Raw genomic sequence first — 23,701 nt, forward strand, 5'->3', positions numbered from 1 at the left:
GGGAATGCTTCCAGTTTTTGCCCATTCAGTATGATACTGGCTGTGGGTTTGTCATAAATAGCTCTTATTATTTTCAGACACGTTCCATCTTTGGTCTTAAAACCCAATGAGAGAAGCTCAAATTGTTCTACCACCTGCTATACCACTGCTTTTAGGTAAGATGCCAGTCTAGTTGTCTTCCATCTTCCCTGGATCTTTCCAACAGCAAAACCTAAAGAAAAACACTTATCATCCACCAACCTTAACCCAAGGAAGGATTATAGGATTATTTACAAAATCATTACAAATCATTTTTCATATACAGGTGTTCTCTCCTTTGCCCAGCATATGTTTTGTGTAAATCACTTTCTTATTTTCCTACCAAATGAGCTTATAATTGTTTGCATATGCTTATTATTTTCTTCCAAGGATATTACTCCATGACCATTAAAAAAACTTTGGAAAACAGAAAAGTATGGCAACAAGGGGAATAATCACCCACAGTCTATTCATTGTTATTTTTCCCTGTCATCTTTATACACAAGTGATGGTGGTCTTTTTTTACATAATTTTAATTAGACTAGAATTTTGAAGGTGACTTCTTAGCATTTTTAACTGCTCTCCACTTAGTGGTGGCTCCTGCATTAAGTTCTTCTGTTCTCAATACCAATTAAGTATTAGTGATTTTAAGACTTTTAAAGTAACAAGGGTCAACGCCACTTAGAAGCATGCAATTTTGAAAGCAGAAAAGAAAATCTGCACTTGAAGAAGGAATGACTAATGCAATCTCTCAGTTTATGGACATTAAAATCCAAAAAGCAACTGGGCACGGTGGCTCACACCTGTAATCTCAGTACTTCGGGAGGCTGAGGCTAGCAGATCACGAGGTCAAGAAATTGAGACCATCCTGGCCAACATGGTGAAACCCCGTCTCTACTTAAAATTCAAAAATTAGCTGGGCATGGTGGCATGCGCCTATAGTACCAGCTACTTGGGGGGCTGAGGTAGGACAATCACTTGAACCCGGGAGATGGAAGTTGCAGTGAGCCTAGATCATGCCACTGCACTCCAGCTTGGAGACAGAGTGAGACTCCATCTCAAAACAAACAAACAAAAAACAAATAAACAAACCAAACACCCAAAGAGCCACCCAGGCAGCAATCTCTGCTGGTATAGAGAGCAAGGCCCCTGAATTCACTGGCCAGTGCAATGAACCCACTGTAAATTGGGCCCCAGTATCTCCTGCTATGCACCCCCAACATAGGTTCTATAAGTTTGGACTTTGTTTCTTCAGTTCCTTAGAAAGGTATATAATGTGTTCTGTGTACAATGGATGTATAGCAAACTAATTAGGGCCAAAGTAGGCTTTGATGAGGATAATTCTACTCAAGCAGAAACTCATATCTGCCCTATAATATAGCTAGAACAATATAGCTAGAACAGGAGGAAAAGGAAAAAAAAAAATCTCCTCTTTGCTCTAACATCTTTACTCAACTTGACATATCTTTATACATCCAAACTGTGATAGTTTCTCTCATACCTGTTGAATAAGCAAAATCTAAAAATACTTCCAATACCAAGAGTTAGAAAGGGTAAAGAGCAATGGGAACTTATATCCTGCAGGAAGGAGCTCACACTGGCATAAGGCTGTTGGAGAGCAATTCCGCAGCACCTAGGGAAGCCGAAGACATGCATACTCTATTCTATTCCTAGGTATTTGGCCTAGAAAAAGTTCGCACGTTTTTACAGAAAGACAAGTCAAAGTTTTCATGGCAGCGTTGTTTATAATACACAAAAAATGAAGACAGGTGAATGGGTACATTAATTGTGATTTAGTTGCTGTGCATACTTACTGCACAGTACTAAAATAACTTCTTAGATCAACATGCAATTCCTAAATTAACAAAGTTAATATCAAAAACAAAAATAGCAAGATGTATGACAGGTCCAGTAAGTTCCCATTTATACACAATTTAAAAATAGGCAAAGCACTATTTTAGTAGCCCTATTAGTGCATTTATGCACAGAGAGCAAAATATAAAACATGCATGGGAATGAAAAGACATCACATTTAGAAGAGAGATTATCTCTGGAGAAGAAAAGAGACAGGATTTGGGAGGGGTACACTGGGAGCTTTTGTTGTATCTATAATGTTTTATTTCTTTTAAAAATCTGAAACAAATAAAAAATATTTTTATCTGAAATGGGTTTTGTCACTTTTGTTTGCTTTTCTGTGTACTTAAAATATATCAGAGGTTGAAAAAGAAAACAAAGCATGATGGCTTAGCCATGGATTGGTCTAGATATCCAGGAATCTGAGATGGGAGGAAAAACAAAAATCCATCTACTGTTTTGGAGCATTTTAGTTATTTTTATTCATTTATTTATTTTGAGACAGGGTCTCACTCTGTCATTCAGGCTGGAGTGTGGGGTACCATCACTGCTTACTGCAACCTTGACCTCCTGGGCTCAAGTGATCTTCTTACTTCAGCCTCTGGAGTAGCTGGGACCACAGGCACACACCACCACACCCGGCTAACTTTTTACATTTTCGTAGAAATGAGGTGTCACGATGTCACCAAGGATGGTCTCAAACTACTGAGCTCAAGTGATCCTCCGGCCTCGGCCTCCAAAAATGCTGGGATTACAGGTGTTAGCCACTGCTCCTGACCCTATTTTAGGCATTCTAAACAAGTCTGATGGCCATCACAAACTCTTGGCATGGTGCCAAGCCAAAAGTAAATACAGGCTAAATATTGAAGAATAAACAATAAAAACAATAAATGAATGAACTGAATGGGTTGCTATACATGCCTTTGGTTAATGAAAATAGAAAACAATAATTACCATTGATAATTTGAAATTCAAACCACTTCTAAATGTGAGTCCATGGACAGCTCTGACAGACATCATTAATTAAAAAAAGATTGAAAACAAGTGGGCAAAGAAACCCTTGAAGACTTTAAGATCCTTAACATTCCATGTTTTTTCTTTATTTCAGAGCCAGGCATAGCACACTCATCCCATTCTTGTCACCTAAGGACCAGGAGTTCATTGCCATAACAGACCCCAGGACGCTGCCCACAGCCTGACATATCAGTAAGTCTTTAGGTATCTAAGTGAATTAAAGAGCTCTTCTGAGCCTACATGAAGAATTCGCAGCATTTTTCTGCTCTGTTCACTCGGTTGACTGGGTACATTAAGATTCTAAATCATTCTGTCTTCACGAATGTAGGTTTGTCCCTTCGGGGACAAAAAATTTCCAGGATGATAACCATGATTTCAAACTCCTGATCATTACAGGGGAATATACAGGCTTGATGAAATCAAGCAGAAATCCACTGCCAGACGTTTGTGCCATTATTGATTTTTTTAAATTCCAAATGAATTTTAAAATAACCAAAATAAGATACATGGCACATTCATCTAAGCCTAGTAACTAAATCCAAAAAAGCAGTTCATAGTAGTTTAAGCAAAAAGAATAATTTTAGAAAGTACCACAGGCCTCCATGATTTGAAATAAATTAGGTGTTTTTTAGTTTCCTTATGTTATTAAAATATTAATTGACTTCTAAATATAATCCTGAAGCTTCCTTCGAAATACCTTCTTCAAGAAAAGGGGCATATATTTATAGCGTTCTTTTAAAGTTTAACAAAAGAAGGATTCAAACTGAGTTACCTCCACTCTGCAAAGTCTTTTTTCAAATGTGTAACAGGATCTTACTGCAGTCACTCGGTCTGCTCTCCACACAAAGAAAGACTGGAAAGCATTTGTGTTATGCTTCTGGAGTTAAAAATGAAGACGCCTTTTTGTCTCCATCAGTTCTTTTTTATTAATAAGGTGGCCACACCAAGTCAGAAATTATAACCATCTGCTTTAGCCATTAAATACAGATTCAAAGGCCTAATGATAAAGTGACCTCTTTATTAACAACAGAAAGCGACAAGTAGCCATTTTCCCAGAGTGTTCACGAAAATAAACCAGTCTGTAGGTCCAGGTATTGGCTGCACCGGTTTTCTCTTCGATTTGGCCTTTATTGTTTTAAATCATTCAGGAAACAAAAAGGGAGCTCAGGAAGTACCTTTTCCACGAGTTTTGTTTTTACCTCTGCTCTTGATGAGATGCCACTTAGCCACCTCACATAACTTGAAGACACAATCTTTGATTCTCCACATCATAGAAGAATCATCCCCCCACACCATCTAACGAGTGAGTAGACACATGGGACTTATTAGCCGCAGGGAGCATATCTGAATCAAAGCCTCAAACAAAGGTGTATAGGAAAACCACAGCTCTGTCAAAGGAAACAATAGTGGAATCACTGCAGCTGTATTTTAAAATGGTAGGAACACAGCCCCTTGTTTTCTTTAATTCACATATTAGAATTTTAATTATCAAGTTGCTAAAGTGTGGTGGCTTTCAATTGAAGTGGGTTTTATCGACCCAGCCTCGCAGGGCAGACAGAAGTTCTTTGTTGCGCTGCCAGATGCACAAAGACGCCAGCATGGCACCATCCACGTCCTCTGCCTCAGATCCTTTTGGCAGGAAGCCTCTACCACCACCTAGAGCACAGGAGTCTCTGGGAGATGAATCTCCCTGGCCCTTGTCCAAGGGGCTTTATTACTGGAAGGACCAGAAAGATCTCTTTACAAACTTGATCTTTCTCCTTGCCCAATTCATAGGCTGGTACCAGAAGAAACAGCAGAAGACTGAACTGCTATGATGGAAGTAGGCCGTGAAGGATGAGTAGTTCTTGCGGGGAATACTTTGTGAAGGCTGTGAACACTCCTGTCCCACCACAGGGAGAATTTCTCCCCAAGTTCTGTCTTTACTACAAAGTTAAAACCCTCTAGAAACACATAACACCAAGGCACGGAGCCAGCATGTACAGCCCCAACACCTCTTGCTCCTCTCCCTGGCTTCCTGTTTCCCAATTTCCCCTCACTGTTTCCCTCACTCCCACCACTCTGGACAAGGCAGTCACCATCTGTCAGGTGGAAGAAGACCTCCACAGGGCTGTGGGGACAGAGGCAAGAACACCGGACTGATAGTTCAACAGAGGCCCATGGAAGCCAGCCTGGAGGAGACAGTCGGGGAGCTCTCGTAACCAGCCAAATCCTACAGATCCCCCTTAGCGACTTCACCTCCAGGGCCCATGTCCTGTAGTCAGTAGAGTCCTTGCTCTGCAGTAACATGCTGTGCCTCATTAGGAGTGTTAGTGAGCTTCTCGAGGCCTCACTATTCTTCCCCATAAAATAAGAGTGCAGAGTTAGGTCATGTCAAAAGTCCCTTGAAGGCTTAGCATTCTATAACGTTACATCACTTCCTTTATCTATTGCCTCAGTTCCTTCAAGTATCGAGCCATGCAGTTGCAGATGATTTTAAGTCCCTTTCCAACACAGAGGCTCTATGATTCTGTTGATGAAGCCAGATCACAAGCAAGGATCATGCTCTTAATCTCAGTGGCTCTTTCTTTGCCAAATAATGATAGGAATGTACTTCAGCTGAATGCCCGCATCTCAGCTACCAGTACATCTGGTTGGGAAACCTACAGCTACTTCTATCTGCCCACTTGCCAACACGGAAATCTTCAAACAAAGAAAGGATGATTCATGGCATCTTTAATAGGGCCCCCACCTTGACATTAAATCTTAGGCTGAGGTTATCGAAAACAGCAAGTATACAAAGAACTTACTCACAGCCTGAGAGCAAGCCAGAGACCGTGCAGGTGGCTGGAGGGAAAATTGACAAGAATGACAAAGAAAAGGTGCGTTGAGTTAATAGAAAATAACTCTGGTATTGAGGAACAGGGGCTGAAAACAGATGTGAGGGGCAGGCCTCATCATGAGGAGTGAAAGCAAGAACCACAGCTGATTTCTCAAACACACACACACACACACACACACACACACACACACACACACATTCTGTCTCTCTCTCTCTCTCAAATAAAAAATATAAAAAAATATAAAATTCACTATGCTGGTCCCAGGGTGTGGGTTGCGGTGCCCTTCAAGGAATATTGCAGAGCTGAAAACTGATTAGACACGGCACCCAAAAACCAGTATTCCAGAAGAAGTCTGAAGCTAAAGACGGCAGTTTCACATACTAGAGGAGGTGCTGAGTATAAAAACATAAGTTCAGGCTCCATCTAAGCTTCATGATCTTTTATAAATTACTAAATCTCTACACCAAATTCCTCATCTGTGAAATGGAGATTACAAATATCCAGTCTATCCAAAACTAGATATTTAAAGCAGGTAAAAGACATACAAATATCTGGGGCACAGCAGACACTTCCAAAAGTTGGAAGTTACTATGAAGATGCATGCAGGTATCAGAGATCAGAACACAATAGTGGGTAAATCCAGAGAGACAAACAGAAATCAAAAAAAAAAAAGGCAGGCAGTGGTAAAAAATAAAAAAGGCAAAACAGTGGGTTACGGGTTGAAACAGGAACCTAAAAGAAATTCTCCAGCATCATCACTTTTAATAAATATCTACTGATGTTACTGATGTTAAGGAGAAGAAAACAGATTGCCAGATGAGTGATAAAAGATGACCTCACTCATTGAAAGAGACAGAGACGCAAAAACATGAAGCCAAGGAAGACAGACTATAGAGACATACTCCAAATACTATTATAATAGTAGTTATCACAACTACTAGTAGGGTTACATCAGGTTTTTTTGTTTGTTCATTTATCAATATTTTCCAAATACTTGTTTTTATTTCAAAGTTAATAAAAAATGGCACCTTAAACATTTAATAATAGGCCCTGAGTAACTGTTCTTTCAGGGACGCTGAAGCCCTGGAGAAGATCATTGGCATTCTGAAATTGAGGCTGTGTTCTAATTATTTGAAAGTTCTTAACACATATATGGAGAAACTCACCCAGTCTATAAATATATGTAGAAGGCCTTCCTAATTCAAAAGCATGACATTAAATATTTCAGGAAAAAAAACATAAACTCCCAAAGAGTCTCCATCTCATTAGGGAATTAGATATGCTCACATTAAATTATAACTCACAATGCAGGGTGCACTAATGTAACAATGAATTCAAGGAGAGTGATTTGAGCCAGGCTCAGGACAACTGGAAGACTTCAAAAGGCTGGGAAAAGTCACTTTCTGTTGCAGAGACAATTTAATTAAAAAGAAGCTCCTTTCTACCCCCTCCTCCAGGTAATAGAGAATTCATTGTATTCCGAGGAATTGAAGATCTTACAAGAAGGCAGATTGCATGACCTTCCAATTGCAATAGATTCTTTCAGGAAAGGGAGTAATTAAGATTGCCTAGAAGGGACTGCTTTATTTCATTGAGGAGGTAACTTTAAACAGGCTGCCTCACCACATGCACCACACTCAACAAGCAAACTCCCTACACTGGACTCCTATAGGGCCTAATTCTCACCTCAGCCCCAACTTTACCCAGATTCTCTCACCTGTTATTATTAAGCTACTTAGCTGCCTTCCACCCTTCATCCCTAGACCCCAAACACCCTAACAGACAATGAATTCCTTTTGTTCTTTCGTGTATTCATCCACCACTTTCTTCAACACATGCTATGTGCTAGCAACACAAAGACAAATAAAACAACCCCCATCCCCATAAAGTTAATAGTCTAGCAGCAACAACTGACTTACTAGTAGATATTTATAGCTCAATAGCCGACATGTGCATGGAGCATCCAAGAGAAGGAAGAGGATGTGCCTAACCAGCGTGAAGCCTGGCAATAGGGTTTGGAGGACATTGCAAGAAGAGTGGGTGGCAGGAATAAAGGCACTAACCACGGTGAAAAGGGACACAGAGTGAGCAGAAAACCATGTAGCCTGATCTAAAGTGTGAGGCAGAGAGTGGAAAAACACAACCATAACAGCCAACATTTACTGAGGGCTAACCCTGTGTGAGCTGATTAATTCTCACCAACCCATGAGGTAGATTTTATCATCCTAATGTTAGCAATGAGGAAACGAGGCTACAAAGGTTAAGCCACTGGGGCAGTAAAGGAGATAATCACTCTGATATGCTGCCCCCCTAACGTTAGACGGATCAGCAAGGGCTGGTCTGAAAACCCTTTTGGTGTCATGCTAAGGAGCTTGGGCCTTTCCTATAGACAACAGGCAGGCAGTAAATGGCTTTAAGCAGGAAAGAGTCAGATCTGTGTCTCAGGAGGCTACTTCAGCAAGGTGTGGAGGACTGATATGAAGAGGGACCCACCCAGACTCAGGGAAATCAGCTAAAAAGTTGTTGCAGTCTTCCTATGAGCAATGTGCAGCCTCATCTAATGGTGCAAAGAAGGAGCAGAGGGCAGTCAGGTCCCGGCAGCGGCTGCAGAGCTCTCGTCTTCTGCGGCTCTCCGAGACCTCTCCTTTTCGCTTCTGGAAACATGGCCTCCAGTGTGGCTGTCTGATGGTGTCATGAACATGTTCAATGGCATGAAGGTGCATAAGTCTTCAATGCCAGAGGAGGTGAAGAAGCACAAGAAGGTGGTGCTCTTCTGCCTTGGTGAGGACAAGAAGAACGTCATCAAGAAGATCCTGGTGGGCAATGTGGGCCAGACCATCGACAACCCCTACACCACCTTTGTCAGAATGCTGCCAGATAAGGACTGCCACTACGCCCTCTATGACACAACCTACAGGACCAACGAGAGCAAGAAGGAGGACCTGGTGTTTATCTTCTAGGTCCCTGAGTCTGCGCCCCTTAACAGCAAAATGACCTATGCCAGCTCCAACGACGCCATCAAGAAGAACCTGACAGGGGTCAAGCATGAATTACATGCAAACTGCTATGAGGAGGTCAAGGACTGCTGCACCCTGGCAGAGAAGCTGGGGGGCAGTACGGTCATCTCCCTGGAGGACAAGCCTTTGTGAGCCCCTTCTGGTCCCCTGCCTGGAGCATCTGGCAGGCCCACATCTGCCATTGGGGGTTGCAGGCTCTTCCCTTCCTCTCAGACCTGAAGCGCTGGGGAGGATCCCAGCAGAGGGAGTGCAATCCCTTCACCCCAGTTGCCAAACAGACCCCCCTACCCCCGGATTTTCCTCCTCCCTCCATCCCTGATGGTTCTAGTCTTCCCAAACTGCTTTTGATCTTCTGATTCCTCTTGGGTGGAAGCAAACCAAATTCCCCCCAGGCACCCCAGTTGTGGGGGTGGCCTGTATTTTTTTTAACAACATCCCCACTCCCCATCTGTTCCTCCCCTTTCCTCTGCTGCCAACTTCTAACCGCAGTAGTGACCCTGTGTTTGTCTGTTTAGTTCTGTGTATAAATGGAATGTTGTGGAGATGACGCCTCCCTGTGACGGCTGGTTCCCCTCCCTTTTCCCCTGGTCACTGCTACTCACGGAAGCACGACCAGTAAGGGACCTTTGATTAAAAAAAAAAAAAGAAGAAGGAGCAGAGGGAACAGATGCAAGAAGTATTTGTTGGGAGACATTCTCCATGAGTCCCTTCAGTTTCTGCATATCTTGTGAGCAAAGCACAGGCTGCCCTTATTTCCAGACTAACTTTTCAAAGATGTTAATATGGAGAACAGCCTTGGAAGAAATGATCTCCCTCTGGAGCAAAGGTGAAGCATCTTTGTAACCCAATATAAAAGATTTGGTTTCCTTAAGTTCAGAATTCCTCTCCTGTAACACAATGCACTGCATGTATGGATGTCACCTGGCCGTCTTCATGACATCCTATGGGAGTTGGGTCTTGGAGAAACACTCTGGCTATTGCTATTGCTATGACTAATAACGTTCTTTGTCTTTAACCCAGGAATCCTTAGTCTTTTGCCAGCATCCATGTAACTGAGGCAGGCAAGTTCATTTGCAAGTAAGATAAAGTCTCAAATCCTTCACAGTTCTTGATGATATTTAGCGGGAAAAAATCAGCAGGATTGGTGAATGGCCAAATGTAGAATGCTAGGGAGAGAATGGAATCAAAGATTACTTGTGGCTTTTTTGTTTGTTTGAAGGTTGAAGTTTGGACAGCGGTTTGAATGGTTACTTTAGACAGTGGTGTCACCAACAGAGGTGGAATATAGAACAGGTACAAGAATTTAATATGTAATGAGGCATAGTGTGTGCTGGGGATGAGATAATAATTCAGTCTGGAGATCTATGAGACATCCATGTGGAAGTATCCAACACAGAGCTGAATAATGAAGACAAAAGGGTAAGGGCTGGGGTTAAAGATATATGGGGGTCATTAGCATCAGGGTGTAGCTAAACCCATGATATTGGATAAAATCCTCTTACATATAGAAACCATCATATTCATCCTCAAATCCTTAGTCCCCTGCAGAGAGCTTTGCACAATGTATATGCTCAATAAAAGTGTGTCAATGAAATAGCTAAAAACAGATCCAGAATTAGTTGTATCCTTTATTTAAATTATAATTGCTTCAGCGGTTATCGAAGTAATGCTAATTCAGGTTTTCTCAAATCAGAGTCTCAAATACAGGGTCTGTACATCTTTTTCACGTGAATTACAACCAGTTTCATACACAAATAATTACAAATTCATCATCTCATAGATGTAATATGGAAGCAGAACAAAATTCTAAGACTCATAATTTCATTGATTAAAAAGCAGTATTGTTGGTTATCTTACTGGAGAAAAAAATTCTACTATCCACAGGATCACTTCTACCTTCATTCATTTAAAAACACAAAAAACTGGCTGGGCGCAGTGCTCATGTCTGTAATCCCAGCACTTTGGGAGGCTGAGGCTAGCGGATCATGAGGTCAAGTGATCAAGACCATCCTGGCCAACATGGTAAAACTCCATCTATACCAAAAACACAAAAATTAGTCGGGCATGGTGGCACGCACCTGTAGTCCCAGCTACTCGGGAGGTTGAGGCAGGAGAATTGCTTGAACCCGGGAGGCAGAGGTTGCAGTGAGTCGAGATTGTGCCACTACACTCCAGCCTGGCGACAGAGCAAGACTTCATCTCAAATTAAAAAAAAAAAAAAAAAAAAAACCTTACTGAGCATCTACTATGTTCATGGAACTGTGCTGAAATCTGTAAGGGATCTAAAAAGCATAAAAGTCCCTTCCTTAAAGGAAATTACAAAAGTAGGGTGGTGGCACATATACCAGACCAGAATTTAGTTCCAAGTTCCAGATTTAGCAATTTTATGACCTTGAGCAAGTTACTTAACCTCTACAACCTTTAGTTACTAAACTTGTAAAAAGAAAATAGTGAAAACGCATACCTCATAAAAGGCAATGAGACTTACATTTTGTAATACATGTAGAGTGCGTATTATAATACTCCATCAAAAGTGGTGGGCAGTATGATTACCATCATTATAAACTGACTGGGGAAGAAATACTCAAAGAACTACTCATAGAAAAACCACTCAGTGAAGGATAGTGCAGAACATTATAAATGCCATTGAAGTGCTAAAGCACTAGAAACGCAGACCCTTAGGAACCTGTTGAGAACAGCAGTAGTTACCACTGTGTTTTAACTTATTTAAACCAGCCCAACAAACCTATGAGTGAATAGTATTATTCCCATTTTCTAGATGAGAAAATTGACACCCAGGCAAGTCAGGTAACTTACCCAGGTTCACCCAGCAGAAAGTGGTGGAGCAGGAAATAAACCCAGGCTGTCTGGCTCCAGAGTCTGATGCCTAGCTGGCTCCTCAGGGAGAATCATGCATTTTTATAACTTACATTTTGAAAAGAAAAGAACTGAACTCTTTGAAAGTATTTGCCTTCAACTCAAAACTATTATACAAATACTATTCTACTCAGAATTGAAAGATTGTTTTAAAATATCTAAACAGGGCCAGGTGCAGAGGCTCACACCTGTAATCCCAACACTTTGGGAGGCCAAGGTGGGTGGATCACCTGAGGTCAAGAGTTCGAGACCAGCCTGGTCAACATGGTGAAACCCCGTCTCTACTAAAAATACAAAAAAATTAGCCAGGCATGGTGGCCTGCACCTGCAGTCCCAGCTACTGGGGAGGCTGAGGCAGGAGAATCGCTCAAACCTGGGAGGCAGAGGTTGCAGTGAGCTGAGATCACACCATTGCCCTCCAACCCGGGTGACAAGAGGCAAACTCCATCTCAAAAAAAAAAAAAAAAAAAAAATCTAAACAGACAAGCAGAGAGACTTTTCTAGGTTTGCTCGGGTCCTATTTCACAGATTCTGACAACTGTGAAGGAAGGAAGATTTAATGTGTCTCACTGAACACTGTGTAAGACAAAATCACGGTGCATCATGGACGGATGCACAAAATCCAAAGTGACTCAAAGTGTAGGGGTTTGGGCTTAAAGCTCTGAGGCACCTTTATGAAATAAAATGACTCCATTTACCAACTCTCATTTTCTACTTAAGCACTTCCTTAAGCTTAATTTAATATATACTCCTCTCAGATGCAGAGTTTTAGGGGGTTGTTTTTCCCTTTACACGTGAATAATGTAACAGACTGATGGGATATATTCAGCCACTGTGTTGGGCCACCTTGGACTTTCATCAAATTTTGTTTTATTTAGTTTTCAAAGACAATAATGATGAAATACCCTAAATATCCAACCACTGAGTAATGGCTAAATAAACCATGTAGGCTGTGCTCACTCAGTGTTATATCACACAAAACACTAAAGATAACATTTCGCCAAGCAAGGTTGCATGCGCCTGAAGTCCCAGCTTCTCAGGAGGCTGAGGCAGGAGGATCACCTGAGCCCAGGAGTTCAAGTACAGCCTGGGCAACATAGAAAGACCCAATCTTAAGAAAAAAAAGAAAAACAATAGCTATAAAGACTTGAAAAAATAGTATTATATATTAAGTGAAAAAAAAAAACTTGCTACAAAATAGCATCGACAAGATGATTACATTTATGGATGAAAATGTATGCATAGGGCAAAAAAGCCTGATGGAAATGTACCAAAATATTAAAAGTGATTTTTTGTGTTAATAATTTGAGCCTGGGGAGATTTAATAGTCTTTCACCTTCTCAATGTTTCTTTATTTTCTGAATTTTCTTTGATACATATATTATTTTTTAATTGCAGTAAATCAATATAAAAACAAAAAAGTTCAATGTGCTATCCATTGCACTACAGAGCCTTCTTATACTTTTTAAGTATTCAGAATATTTGTATTACAGACAGATTAGTGAATAGATGCCAAACTAGATAGATAGATAGATAGATAGATAGATAGATAGATAGATAGATATGGAGACAGACATTCTTTTACCAAAACATTACAGAATAGCTCCTCTTAGAAATACAGTCAAAACCTGGCTTCCCCGTCCAATTCAGCTGTCTCTTTCTTTAAACCAATGAACCATCTATTTCTTTAAGGTAAATGTTACTTAAAAGCATCTTAGATGGATAGATCTGACTTTTTAAGCCCTAAATAGAGGGTACAGGTAACCAATTAATGCATGAATTACAGCCATGCGTCGCTTAACAACAGAGATATGTTCTGAGAAAAGCGTCCTTAGTTGATATGCTTGCTGTCATGTGAACATCATAGAGCGTACTTACACAAACTTAGATGGTACAGCCTACTCCACCCCTAGGCTTTACGATATGGCCTATCACTCCTAGGTTACAAACCTGTACAGCACGTTACCACACTGAACACTGTAGGCGACTGTCACACAATGGTATCTGTATAGCTAAACATACCTAAACATATAAAAGATGCAGTAAAAATACAGTATAAAAGATTAAAAATGTTACACCTGTAGAGAGCACTTACCATGAATGGAGCTTACAGGAATTAGAAGTTGCTCTGGGTGAATCGGTGTGAGTAAAAGTGAAAGCATAGGACATTACTATACACTACTGTAGACTTTATAAACACTGGACACCTAGGCCACACTAAATTTATAAAGTATTTTTGCTTCTTCAGTAATAAATTAGACTTAGCTTACTGTAACTTTTTTACTTTATAAAGTTTTTATTTTTTAACTTTAGACTCTTTTGTAATGCTTAGCTTAAAACATAAACACATTGTACAGCTGTACAAAAATATTTTCTTTATATCCTTATTTCATAAGCTTTTTTCTATTTAAACATTTTTAAGTTAAAAATACACCACATCAGCCTAGGCCTACAACAGGGTCAGGATCATCAATATCACTGTCTTCCACCTCCACGTATTGTCCCCTAGAAGCTCTTCAAGGGGCAATAACAACGCCTTCTTCTGAAATACCTCCTGAAGGACTTGCCTGAGGCTGTTTTACAGGTAATGTTTTATTTTAGAAGCAAAAGCAGTACACTCTCAAATAACAATAATAAAAAGTATAGTAAATACACAAACCAGTAACATAGTTGTTTATTACTATTATCAAGTATCAAGTATACTATTATCAGTATACAATTAGGTATACGTATATAACTGGCAGTGCTATAGTTATACAGGACTGGCAGGGCAGGTTTGTTTACACCAGCATCACCACAAACACATGAGTAACGCACTGTACTACAACATTACAACAACTACAGCCTCTCTAGGAGTTTTTCAGCTCCATTATAACCCTATTGGACCACCATCTTATATGCAGTTCTAACGTTGACAGAAAGATGATTATGCAGTGCCTGACTGTAGCTACCATACAAATGTGACAGGAAGAGTAACTTAGCTCATACACAATTACATGCATACTTAATTTTTAAGAGACAGAATCTCGTTTCTGTCACCCAGGCTAAAGTGCAGTGGCAGGATCACGGTTCACTGCAGCCTCGACCTCCTGGATTCAATTGATTCTCCCACCCCAGCCTCCCAAGTAGCTGGAACTTCAGGCACACGCCACTGTGCCCAGCTAATTTTTGTATTTTTTGTAGAAACAAGGTCTCACTACGTTGGCCAGGCTGGTCTGGAACTCCTGGCCTCAAGCAAAAATACACACTTTCTTTTGGCGCCACAAACAATTAATTATCAATATAAATGTCAATATGACACACTGAAACTGCTTTTCAGAAAAGGTTATCCAAACTTAATTTTGTCAGAGAAAAAAACCTACTCTACTGGCCAGAAAGTACTGAGTTCAGTCCAACGAAATGACTAGAATAGCTACACAAACTACATAGTGAACTTTGGAGGCTGTTTCCATCTGGAAATGTGCATCATGTACACATTGCTCCATATGCCACCAGTAACGCTTTAACCACTTTCAAAACACCAGCCATAACACAATCCGAAAAAGAATAAGAGTATGCATATTTTTTAAAAAAGAATACAATTATTGGAAGAGCTTTGGGAAATTAACGCAGCCCTACTGTGGAGGTCAAATTCATACACAGTATAAAAAGAAAACAAATCTGACATACTGAACACTTGTCATGTGGCTCTTATAGGGTAAGCACAATTTTCAAAGCTGGATAGAAACTGGAGTTCAGTGGAAAGTACAGATGATTGACTACCTTTCTTTATGGGGAACAGAAACATTCTCTTAGACCCCTGCTGCTTTGGCCAAGTAAAGCTCAGCCTCCCCTGCCATTCATCCAAGACAGGGCACCAACGTCTTGATGCTGGTTAACAGATAATTCAAACAGGCACACACACTTCATCACTGTAAGAGGTACCTCTATGTGGTTGTCAGCCTTTAGCGATATCAACTCAACAGGCCCACAAGCTTTTTACAAAATAAACACAAATTAATTGGGAGACAAAGATGGAGGGATAGGAGGGGACATTTTTTAAAAACCAGAAAGTCAATTGCATTAGTGGTCACAAAAGAACCAGGGGTGTTTTTGTTTGGTAGTGGATCAGCTACATGCAGAATGTTAACCTCTTTAAATAAGGCATTGGTGATTTTAAGAAATTAACTTTAGGTCTGATTAGTGCCAAGTGTAGAATTTCTGCAAAAAGATGTCATGGAGTAGAGAAAAATCTACAGTGTGTGTTCCTCTTTCTGTTTATAACCTCTGGACTTTAGTATCGTCTCTTGGGCTATCTGCAGAGGCCTTTTTATACTCATCCATTCAGAATTCCCCCCTGCTAATTATGAAATCTTAAGAAACTGGCTATAGGAAAACAACTTTTGGTCATAACTTTTTGTTCCTATTTATTAATATATCCTAACTCACTTGGCATTCCACATCTATAGATGCTATTTATGGTTCATAAATGTAGTTTTCCCACTGGTTCAGATAAGCAGGTCCTAAAAATGATATAAGATGTGCTTTTTTCTACAAAGTCTCAAAAGCCATCAGATACTACAATGAGAGTGAATCATGGATGGACTATGGGGTTGAGGCTTAGGGCTTGGACTCTGGAATCAGGCAAACCTGGATTCAAATCCTGACTTTGTACATCAAGTTGCGTAACCTTGAGCAAGTTCTTTAAGTTCAAAATGGTCCTGACCCCAGTGGGGCTATTGGGAGGATGGAATGCAATAGTTTACAAAAAGCAAGCAGCAGATCTGAAATTCTACCTCTTGGGGCCACCTAAGGAACAATGTTTTCAAATTATAAAATCTCTGCTGGCAGACAACAGAATCAAGAAGAGAGTGTTTTCACTTTAGTCACTACACAAATTAAAGTTGCTGTGGGGCTAGTGTCAGCTTTACTTTTACCTAAATGTGTGACATATTAATCACTCCCAAGTTCCATTTCCTCAGCTTTAAAAGAAGAGGGTGGTCTCAATGAAGCTCTATCAAGATCTGAGTACTTGCAAAAATGAAATCCACATTACTGTGTGCAGCCTATATTGTCCAACAACACAAGTGCCTTTTAACAATGAAATCATATTCTCTTTCCATCTACTTTTCCCATACTTTAGAGTATTTTACTGCACTATGAGCTTCTCAAAAGGAAAGACAATGTCTTGCCTGTTGTTTCTACCCATAGTGCTTCTAAGAATATCTGGCACACTACAGATGACCGAGGAATAAATGAGCAACTGAATCATCTCAATATCCTCCCTAAAGGCACATAAATTTTATACATAGTAGGTATCAAAATACATTTGTTGGAAAACGGATTTGAGCAAAACTGGGAGTGCCTTTATAGGTAGGGACTTCCTCTTACTCATCTCTGTAGCCCCTGGGCCTGGGCAGAGCCTGGCACAAAGAAAGGAGGATCAACTAATCTTTTGGTTCTGGAGACATGCTAGCAATTGACCTACTCAAAAAGTAATTGGTAAGGTGTGTGTGGATTCCTGTTCCAGAAGGCCTTCTCTGTGCCTGGCATTGTACAAGATGGTTTGCATGATGTTTTCTCAACAGCTCTGATAGGGATGAGTGGCATCTTTTTAAAATGAGTGAGCAAGGGTTCAGAGAGATTAAGTCACTTGTCCAAAATCACAAAGCTGATAAATAACAGAGCTGGAATTTAAAACCAGGCTTCTGGAACCTGTGCTTTTTCCATTATGGGAGATTAAGAAAGAAGGGAAAGCACCAAAATAGATGAGACCACCTTATTTGAAGCTGTGTGACTTTAGGGGAGGACGGAGGAGGCAGCAACAGGTAGATCGGGTTCAAGGAGGGAAGCTGACCAGTGGGGCCAACCACCCCAGCCAATTATTGATCCACGGGCCTGCCACCTGCAGCCATGAACAGCAGCTCTTGAAGAATGTTGATTAGAGCCATTTCCCAAGCAGAACTGACCAGGTAGTGGCTGGCGGTAATGGCAGTCCAGACCAATTCCTTCTGGTCATTATATACAAGTCCAGGTGAGCCCATCGGAATGCCTTGGGCCTAGATCTTGGAACAGGAGTCCACTTGCCATCTTGGAGCCAATGCACAAAGCACAAGAACTCCCACATGGAAAGACTAACCACATTTTCTAGACTAGTGCTAGAAGAGGAGGAGGCCTGAATACTTTGTCTCAGAGGAAGAAATTTAATGACTCTTGGTTTTGGAAAAATCAATTTTAAGAGTAAGGCTAAGTCCCATGTGCTCATCATAGAAACAAAAAGAGATAACATTCATTGTCAAAGCATCAGAGCAGAAGAGCTGCCATTTTAAAAAAACGCTATTTTATAGTTTTGTTAAGATTCAGCATGTAAACAGCAGTACCCCTCCTATATCTACAGGGTAAACTAATTTAATAAAATCAAATATGTTTGAAACATATTCTGTTCTTAACAGTAACACCAACTAGAAACATGGAATCTTATATATCTGTATACAGGCAGGATAAAACACTCAGTATAATTACTTTTTAATTCATCTAGGGGTACAAAAGTAATTATTCTAGAGACACCACACTAGACCCTCTAGTTTGCAGGCTCAGAATAACCCATTTTAAATATCTGAAGGAGACCCTGCCAACCCTCAGCTCAAATGCCCCATGCTTCCTGAGGCCTCTCCATCTCAGCTCCACCAAGAGGGTCTAAGCTCAGGGTAACATCTTTCTTACTACAAGAGCTTAACAGCCTGCTTAGATGGAGAGGACAAAAGCTACACAGGATGTTAGAGAGAAAGCAATGCCAGGTCAGTAACTAACTGAGCTTTCTCCCTGAGTCGGAAAAAAACAAAAAAACCAAAAAAGAAGAAAAGTCAAATAAAAGCCCTTGGGACGGAAAGCATTGATGTAATTTCACTATTCCTAAGCATGCCAGAAGCCATAAATATTTGTAAAGCATAGTCTTTATATTTGCAACATTCAAGGACATAACTAGAAAAAAAAATCAGTGTGTAAATATGCACATGTGCTAACTATTCTCTTAGATAGATCACTCAAGAAAGAAAGGAAGGAAGGAAGGAAGGAAGGAAGGAAGGAAGGAAGGAAGGAAGGAAGGCAGGCAACCAGAAGTCCAAATATTGCTGGAAAAAGTTTGGGTTGTTTCTGTCTGAAATTTACTCTGATCAGCCCTGCAGAATCTGTCCTTGCACACCACCTCGAAGGAAAAAGAAAAAGAAAGAAAGAAAAGGAACTTTATAGGTAGAACCTCCAAACCCATGTTTGACTCCTCGCTGTCCTCTCCCCTCCCAGAGCAGCCACTCAGAGCTTGGAGAACACATCACCCCCAGGGATCATTCTGAGGCTCTGTCCCTGAGCTCGCCAGTACCCTGGGCCCTGGGAGCTTCCCCTTGTCACCCTGAAGCCCAACAAAACAAAGCAATCCTTCTCCAAGATGGCCATCTAACTATTTAAAGATCATTCTCATGTCTTCTCCTTTTCTGGCTTGCTCTTTTCTGGACATACCTGGTTTGTCACTGTTCATACCCCAAGGGTGGTCTGACCAGCACACACTTAGAAAAGATAAAAGCACTGAAACCTTTCCACTCAGGCAGTCCATTTCACTTAACACTCACAATCAAAGCAACTCAACATTGTAACTAGTGATCCCTGCCCCAACCCAAAATTGTACTTAAGTGGATTAATATTAATAATAAAACAGCTACCTGTTACTGAGTGTCTGCTGTCTGCCAGGAATTGTGTTAGACAGAGTCAGTTCTGCTATAACACAACATATGAGTTCTGAGAAATCACCATACTATGCAAAATTATGCAGTAAAAAGAGTGGAGTTTATGGGAAAACAGGATTGGGACACACTACTACTTTCTTGTGGAAATGGGCATTGTAAGGGTTACAGCGTATGGGTTATTGTGAAGTGGTGGATGGGGGGCTGGTTATCAGAAAATGGACAGAAAGTTGTAATGGCAGACGTGGATGAGTGTAACTCGAGTGTAACTCCACACACCTGGTGAACTGAGGGAGCTGGTAGATGTTTCAGGTGTGTGTGTTTGTATATTACCATGCAGCTCACTTTAGCTGAGTACCATCTTCTGAGTCCACCTAGTGCTTTTCATGGATACAACTGACTATGTAAGTAAACATAAAATTTGCATTATTCTCAAATTTTTCTGAATATATCAATCAGCTTTGAAAAAAAATGTGTGTGTTTTCGAAACAACTGTTATAGCAGCACTGACTAGAAAAAAAAAATCAGTGCATAAATATGCACATGTGCTAACTATTCTCTTAGATCAATCAGAAAGAAAGAAAGAGAGAGAAAGAAAGAGAGAGAGAGAAAGAAAGAAAGAAAGAAAGAAAGAAAGAAAGAAAGAAAGAAAGAAAGCAAGCAAGCAAGCAAGCAAGCAGGCAGGCATTTTTTATCTCATTGAATCCTAGCAACACTGAAAAATAGGTAGTACTAATTCCATGTTCCAGAAAAGGAAACAGAGGCTCAGGGAAGCTAAATGATTCCTAAAGCCACATCACTGGTTGATATGGTTTGGCTCTGTGTCCCCACCCAAATCTCATCTCGAATTGTAATCCCCACATGTCAAGAGAGGAGATTGCTTCTCCTTTACCTTTCGCCATAATTGTAAGTTTCCTGAGGCCTCCCCACCCATGCGAAACTGTGAGTCAATTAAACCTCTTTTGCTTTTACATTACCCAGTCTCAGGCAGTTCTTTACAACAGTGTGAAAATAGACTAGTACAGAAAATTGGTCCTGAGAGAAGTGGAGCATTGTTATAGAGATACCTGAAAATGTGGAAGTGATTTAGGAACTGGGTGACAGGCAGAGAATAAAAAAGTTTGAAGGGCTCAGAAGAAGACAGGAAGATGTGGGAAAGTTTGGAACCTCCTAGAGATTTGTTGAATGGTTTTGACCAAAATGTTCATTGTGATATGGACGATGAAGTCCAGTATGAGGTGGTCTCAGATGGAAATGAGGAACTTACTGTGAACTGGAACAAAGGTCACGCTTCCTATGCTTTGGCAAAGAGACTGGTGGCATTTTGCCCCTGCTCTAGAGATTTGTGTAACTTTAAACTTGAGAGAGATGGTTTGGGTATCTGGCAGAAGAAATTTCCAAGCAGCAAAGCATTCAAGATGTGACCTGCCTTTTTCTGAAAGCATACAGTCATAGGCATTCACAGAGAGATGGTCTGAAATTGGGATTTATGTTTAAAAGGGAAGCAGAGCATAAAAGTTTAGAACATTTGTATCCTGACCATGTTGTAGAAAAGAAAAACCCATTTTCTGGGGAGAAATTCGAGCTACCAGCTGCAGAAATTTGCATGAGTAAAGAGAAGCTGAATGTTGATACCCAAGACAATGGGAAAAATGTCTCCAGGGCAATTCAGAGATCTTCATGGAAACCCCTCCCATCACAGGCCCAGAGGCCTAGAAGGGAAAACTGGTTTTGTGGGCCAGGGGTCCCTCCCGCTCTCCCTGTTCTGTGCAGCCTTAGGACATGGCACCTTGAGTCTCAGTCACTCCAGTTCCAGCCATAGCTAAAAGGGGCCAAGGTACAGCTCAGGCATTGCTTCAGAGCATGGGAACCCCAAGCCTTGGCAGCTTCCGCCTGGTGTTGGGCCTGCCAGTGCACAGAAGATAAGAGTTGAACTTCAGAAGCCTTTGCCTAGATTTCAGAGGATACATGGAAATGTCTGGATGTCCAGGCAGACGCCTGCTGCAGGAGTGGAGCCCTCATGGAGACCCTCTACTAGGGCAGGCAGAGGGAAAAAATGGAGTTGGAGTCCCCACACAGAGTCCCCACTGGGGAACTGCCTAGTAGAGCTGTGAGAAGAGGGCCACCAGCCTCTAGATTCCAGAATGGTAGATCCACTGGCAGCTTGCCCTGTGTACCTGGAAAAGGTACAGGCACTCAATGCCAGCCCATGAAAGCAGCTGTGTGTTGGGGGGCTGTATCTGCAGAGCCACAGGGGCAGAGCTTCCCAAGGCCTTGAGAGCCCACCACCTCTGGCATCAGCATGCCCCGGATATGAGACATGTAGTCAAAAGAGATTATTTTGGAGCTTTAAGATTTAATGGCTGCCTGGCTGCGTTTTGGACTTGGCGCAGGGCCTGCAGCCCCTTTGTTTTGACCAATTTCTCCTATTTGGAATGGGAACATTTACCAAATTCCTGTACCCCCATTGTGTCTTGGAAGTAATTAACTTGCTTTTGATTTTACAGGCTCATAGGCAGAAAGAACTTGCCTTGTCTCAGATGAGACTTTGGACTTGGACTTTTGGGTTAATGCTGGAATGAGTTAAAACTTTGGCGGACTGTTGGGAAGGCATGATTGGCTTTTAAATGTGAAAAAGACATGAGCTTTGAAAGGAGTCAGGAGTGAAATGATATGGTGTGTCTCTGTGTCCCCACCCAAATTTCATCTCAAATTATAATCCCCACGTGTCAAGGGAGGGACCTGGTGGGAGGTGATTGGATCATGGGGTGGTTTCCCCCATGCTGTTCTCATGATAGTGGTTGTTTTAAACCAACAAGATCTGATGGTTTAAAAGTGGCACTTCTCTCTTAGTACTCTCTCTCCTGCTCTGCCATGTAAGACATGCCTCACTTCCCCTTCACCTTCTACCATGATTTTAAGTTTCCTGAGACCCCCCCAGCCATGCAGAATTCTGGGTCAATGAAACCTCTTTTGTTTATAAATTACCCAGTCTCAGGTAGTTCTTTATAGCAGTGTAAAAATGAATTAAAACACTGGCAATAAGTAAGATGCAAAGCAAGAATACAGCCAAGGTCTACCCAGCCTCTTCTCCACCACCTTATGCCCTATTGTTGCCACTTTCTTTTACTTTGGCAACCAGTGCTGGACAGGAGGTACTGTGACACTTTCTGGGCCTTAAAAGCAGATTCAAAACTGCTCTGACTCCTCCACCCCTGCTTTAACTGTCTGCCCCATAGTGGCATAAAAGTTAACACAAATATATATGTCTGTAGCATTACCATGTCCCTTCCCTTAAGTATAAGCTATGGCCTCAAAGATAATTAAGCTTTTTATGAAATTTTTTTTTTTTTGGCCTCATTGCTATGATACTCACCAGTCAGATTCAACAGAATTTCAGCAGATTTCATGGAGCTTAAGGATTTACTTTCTGGAAGGCCCTTTCACTGTTTTCACAACCTCCCTTCCTGGGAGCTTGTGTTCAAGTTCCTTGGCGAGGAAATAAGCTGTCTTACTCCATTAAATGACTGTTGAAAATGAAAGTCGGACCAAGTCACTCCTTTCTTGGAAGACTTCCATGGCTCCACACTGTCCTTAGGATCAAGTCCAAGCTCCCCAGCATGGCCTGCAAAGTGCTCCTTGATCTGTCCCCAGACTATATCACAAGCCACGTCCCTATCCACTTATCTGCCCCCACACTGGATGTTCCAGAAAGACTGAATTACTTTCAGTTCCACCAGTACTCTATGGTTCTGCACTTCCAGACTCTGCACATTATTCCTCCTACCTGCAATACTCTCCATGCCATCAATAACATCACACTCCCTTTGCCTGTTGAATGCCCATTCCATCTCCAGATCTCAGCTTCTATGCTCCTTCCTCCTGGAAGCCTTCCAGGGTCCTGTCCCCACACCTGAATTAGGAATCCCTCGTGGGGGTGCTCCCATAGCAGGCTGCACATTCCCTATCACACTATCCCTATCACCCGCTATCCCACTTTGGTGAAATTACTTATTTGTCCAATTATTAAGCTCTGTGAAGGCAGGAACTGCATCTGGTTGATTAAATGAATAAATGAATGAATACATTGCATAACACATAGCATAAAAGAGCTTTCATGTGCAACATCTCATCTGACCCACATATGCCATATGAAACAAATGGGGACTCAAACAAAGGATCCAAGAGAGCAAATGCATTAGCTATTACCACACAGCCAGTACCTGGTGGAACATCCATTTACTCAATTCATCCAAGTAAATTATAGCAACTATGTTCTAGGCACTGGGTATACAGCAATAACCAAATCAGACAGAAACACTTGTCCTGGTGGTGCTCACGTTCCCAAATAAGTAAGTCAATATATCAGTACATCAATATATCAGTT

General features: G+C 41.2%; 2 protein-coding genes across 2 annotated transcripts in view; one reads left to right on the forward strand and one right to left on the reverse strand.

The window, feature by feature from the left end:
* ROR1 (receptor tyrosine kinase like orphan receptor 1) overlaps positions 1-23,701 on the reverse strand; it is a 418,261-nt gene that overhangs the window by 340,919 nt on the left and 53,641 nt on the right. The window lies entirely within an intron of this gene.
* On the forward strand, positions 5,046-8,857 carry LOC108532943 (cofilin-1-like). Its single transcript, XM_017877269.1, is given in 4 exon segments — positions 5,046-5,083; positions 5,636-5,747; positions 7,166-7,262; positions 8,280-8,857. Coding segments are annotated over 4 exon segments (825 nt in total).

This window comes from Rhinopithecus bieti, unplaced genomic scaffold (genome assembly GCF_001698545.2).
Source record: "Rhinopithecus bieti isolate Rb0 unplaced genomic scaffold, ASM169854v2 scaffold_6380, whole genome shotgun sequence".
NCBI classification, from domain to species: domain Eukaryota; kingdom Metazoa; phylum Chordata; class Mammalia; order Primates; family Cercopithecidae; genus Rhinopithecus; species Rhinopithecus bieti.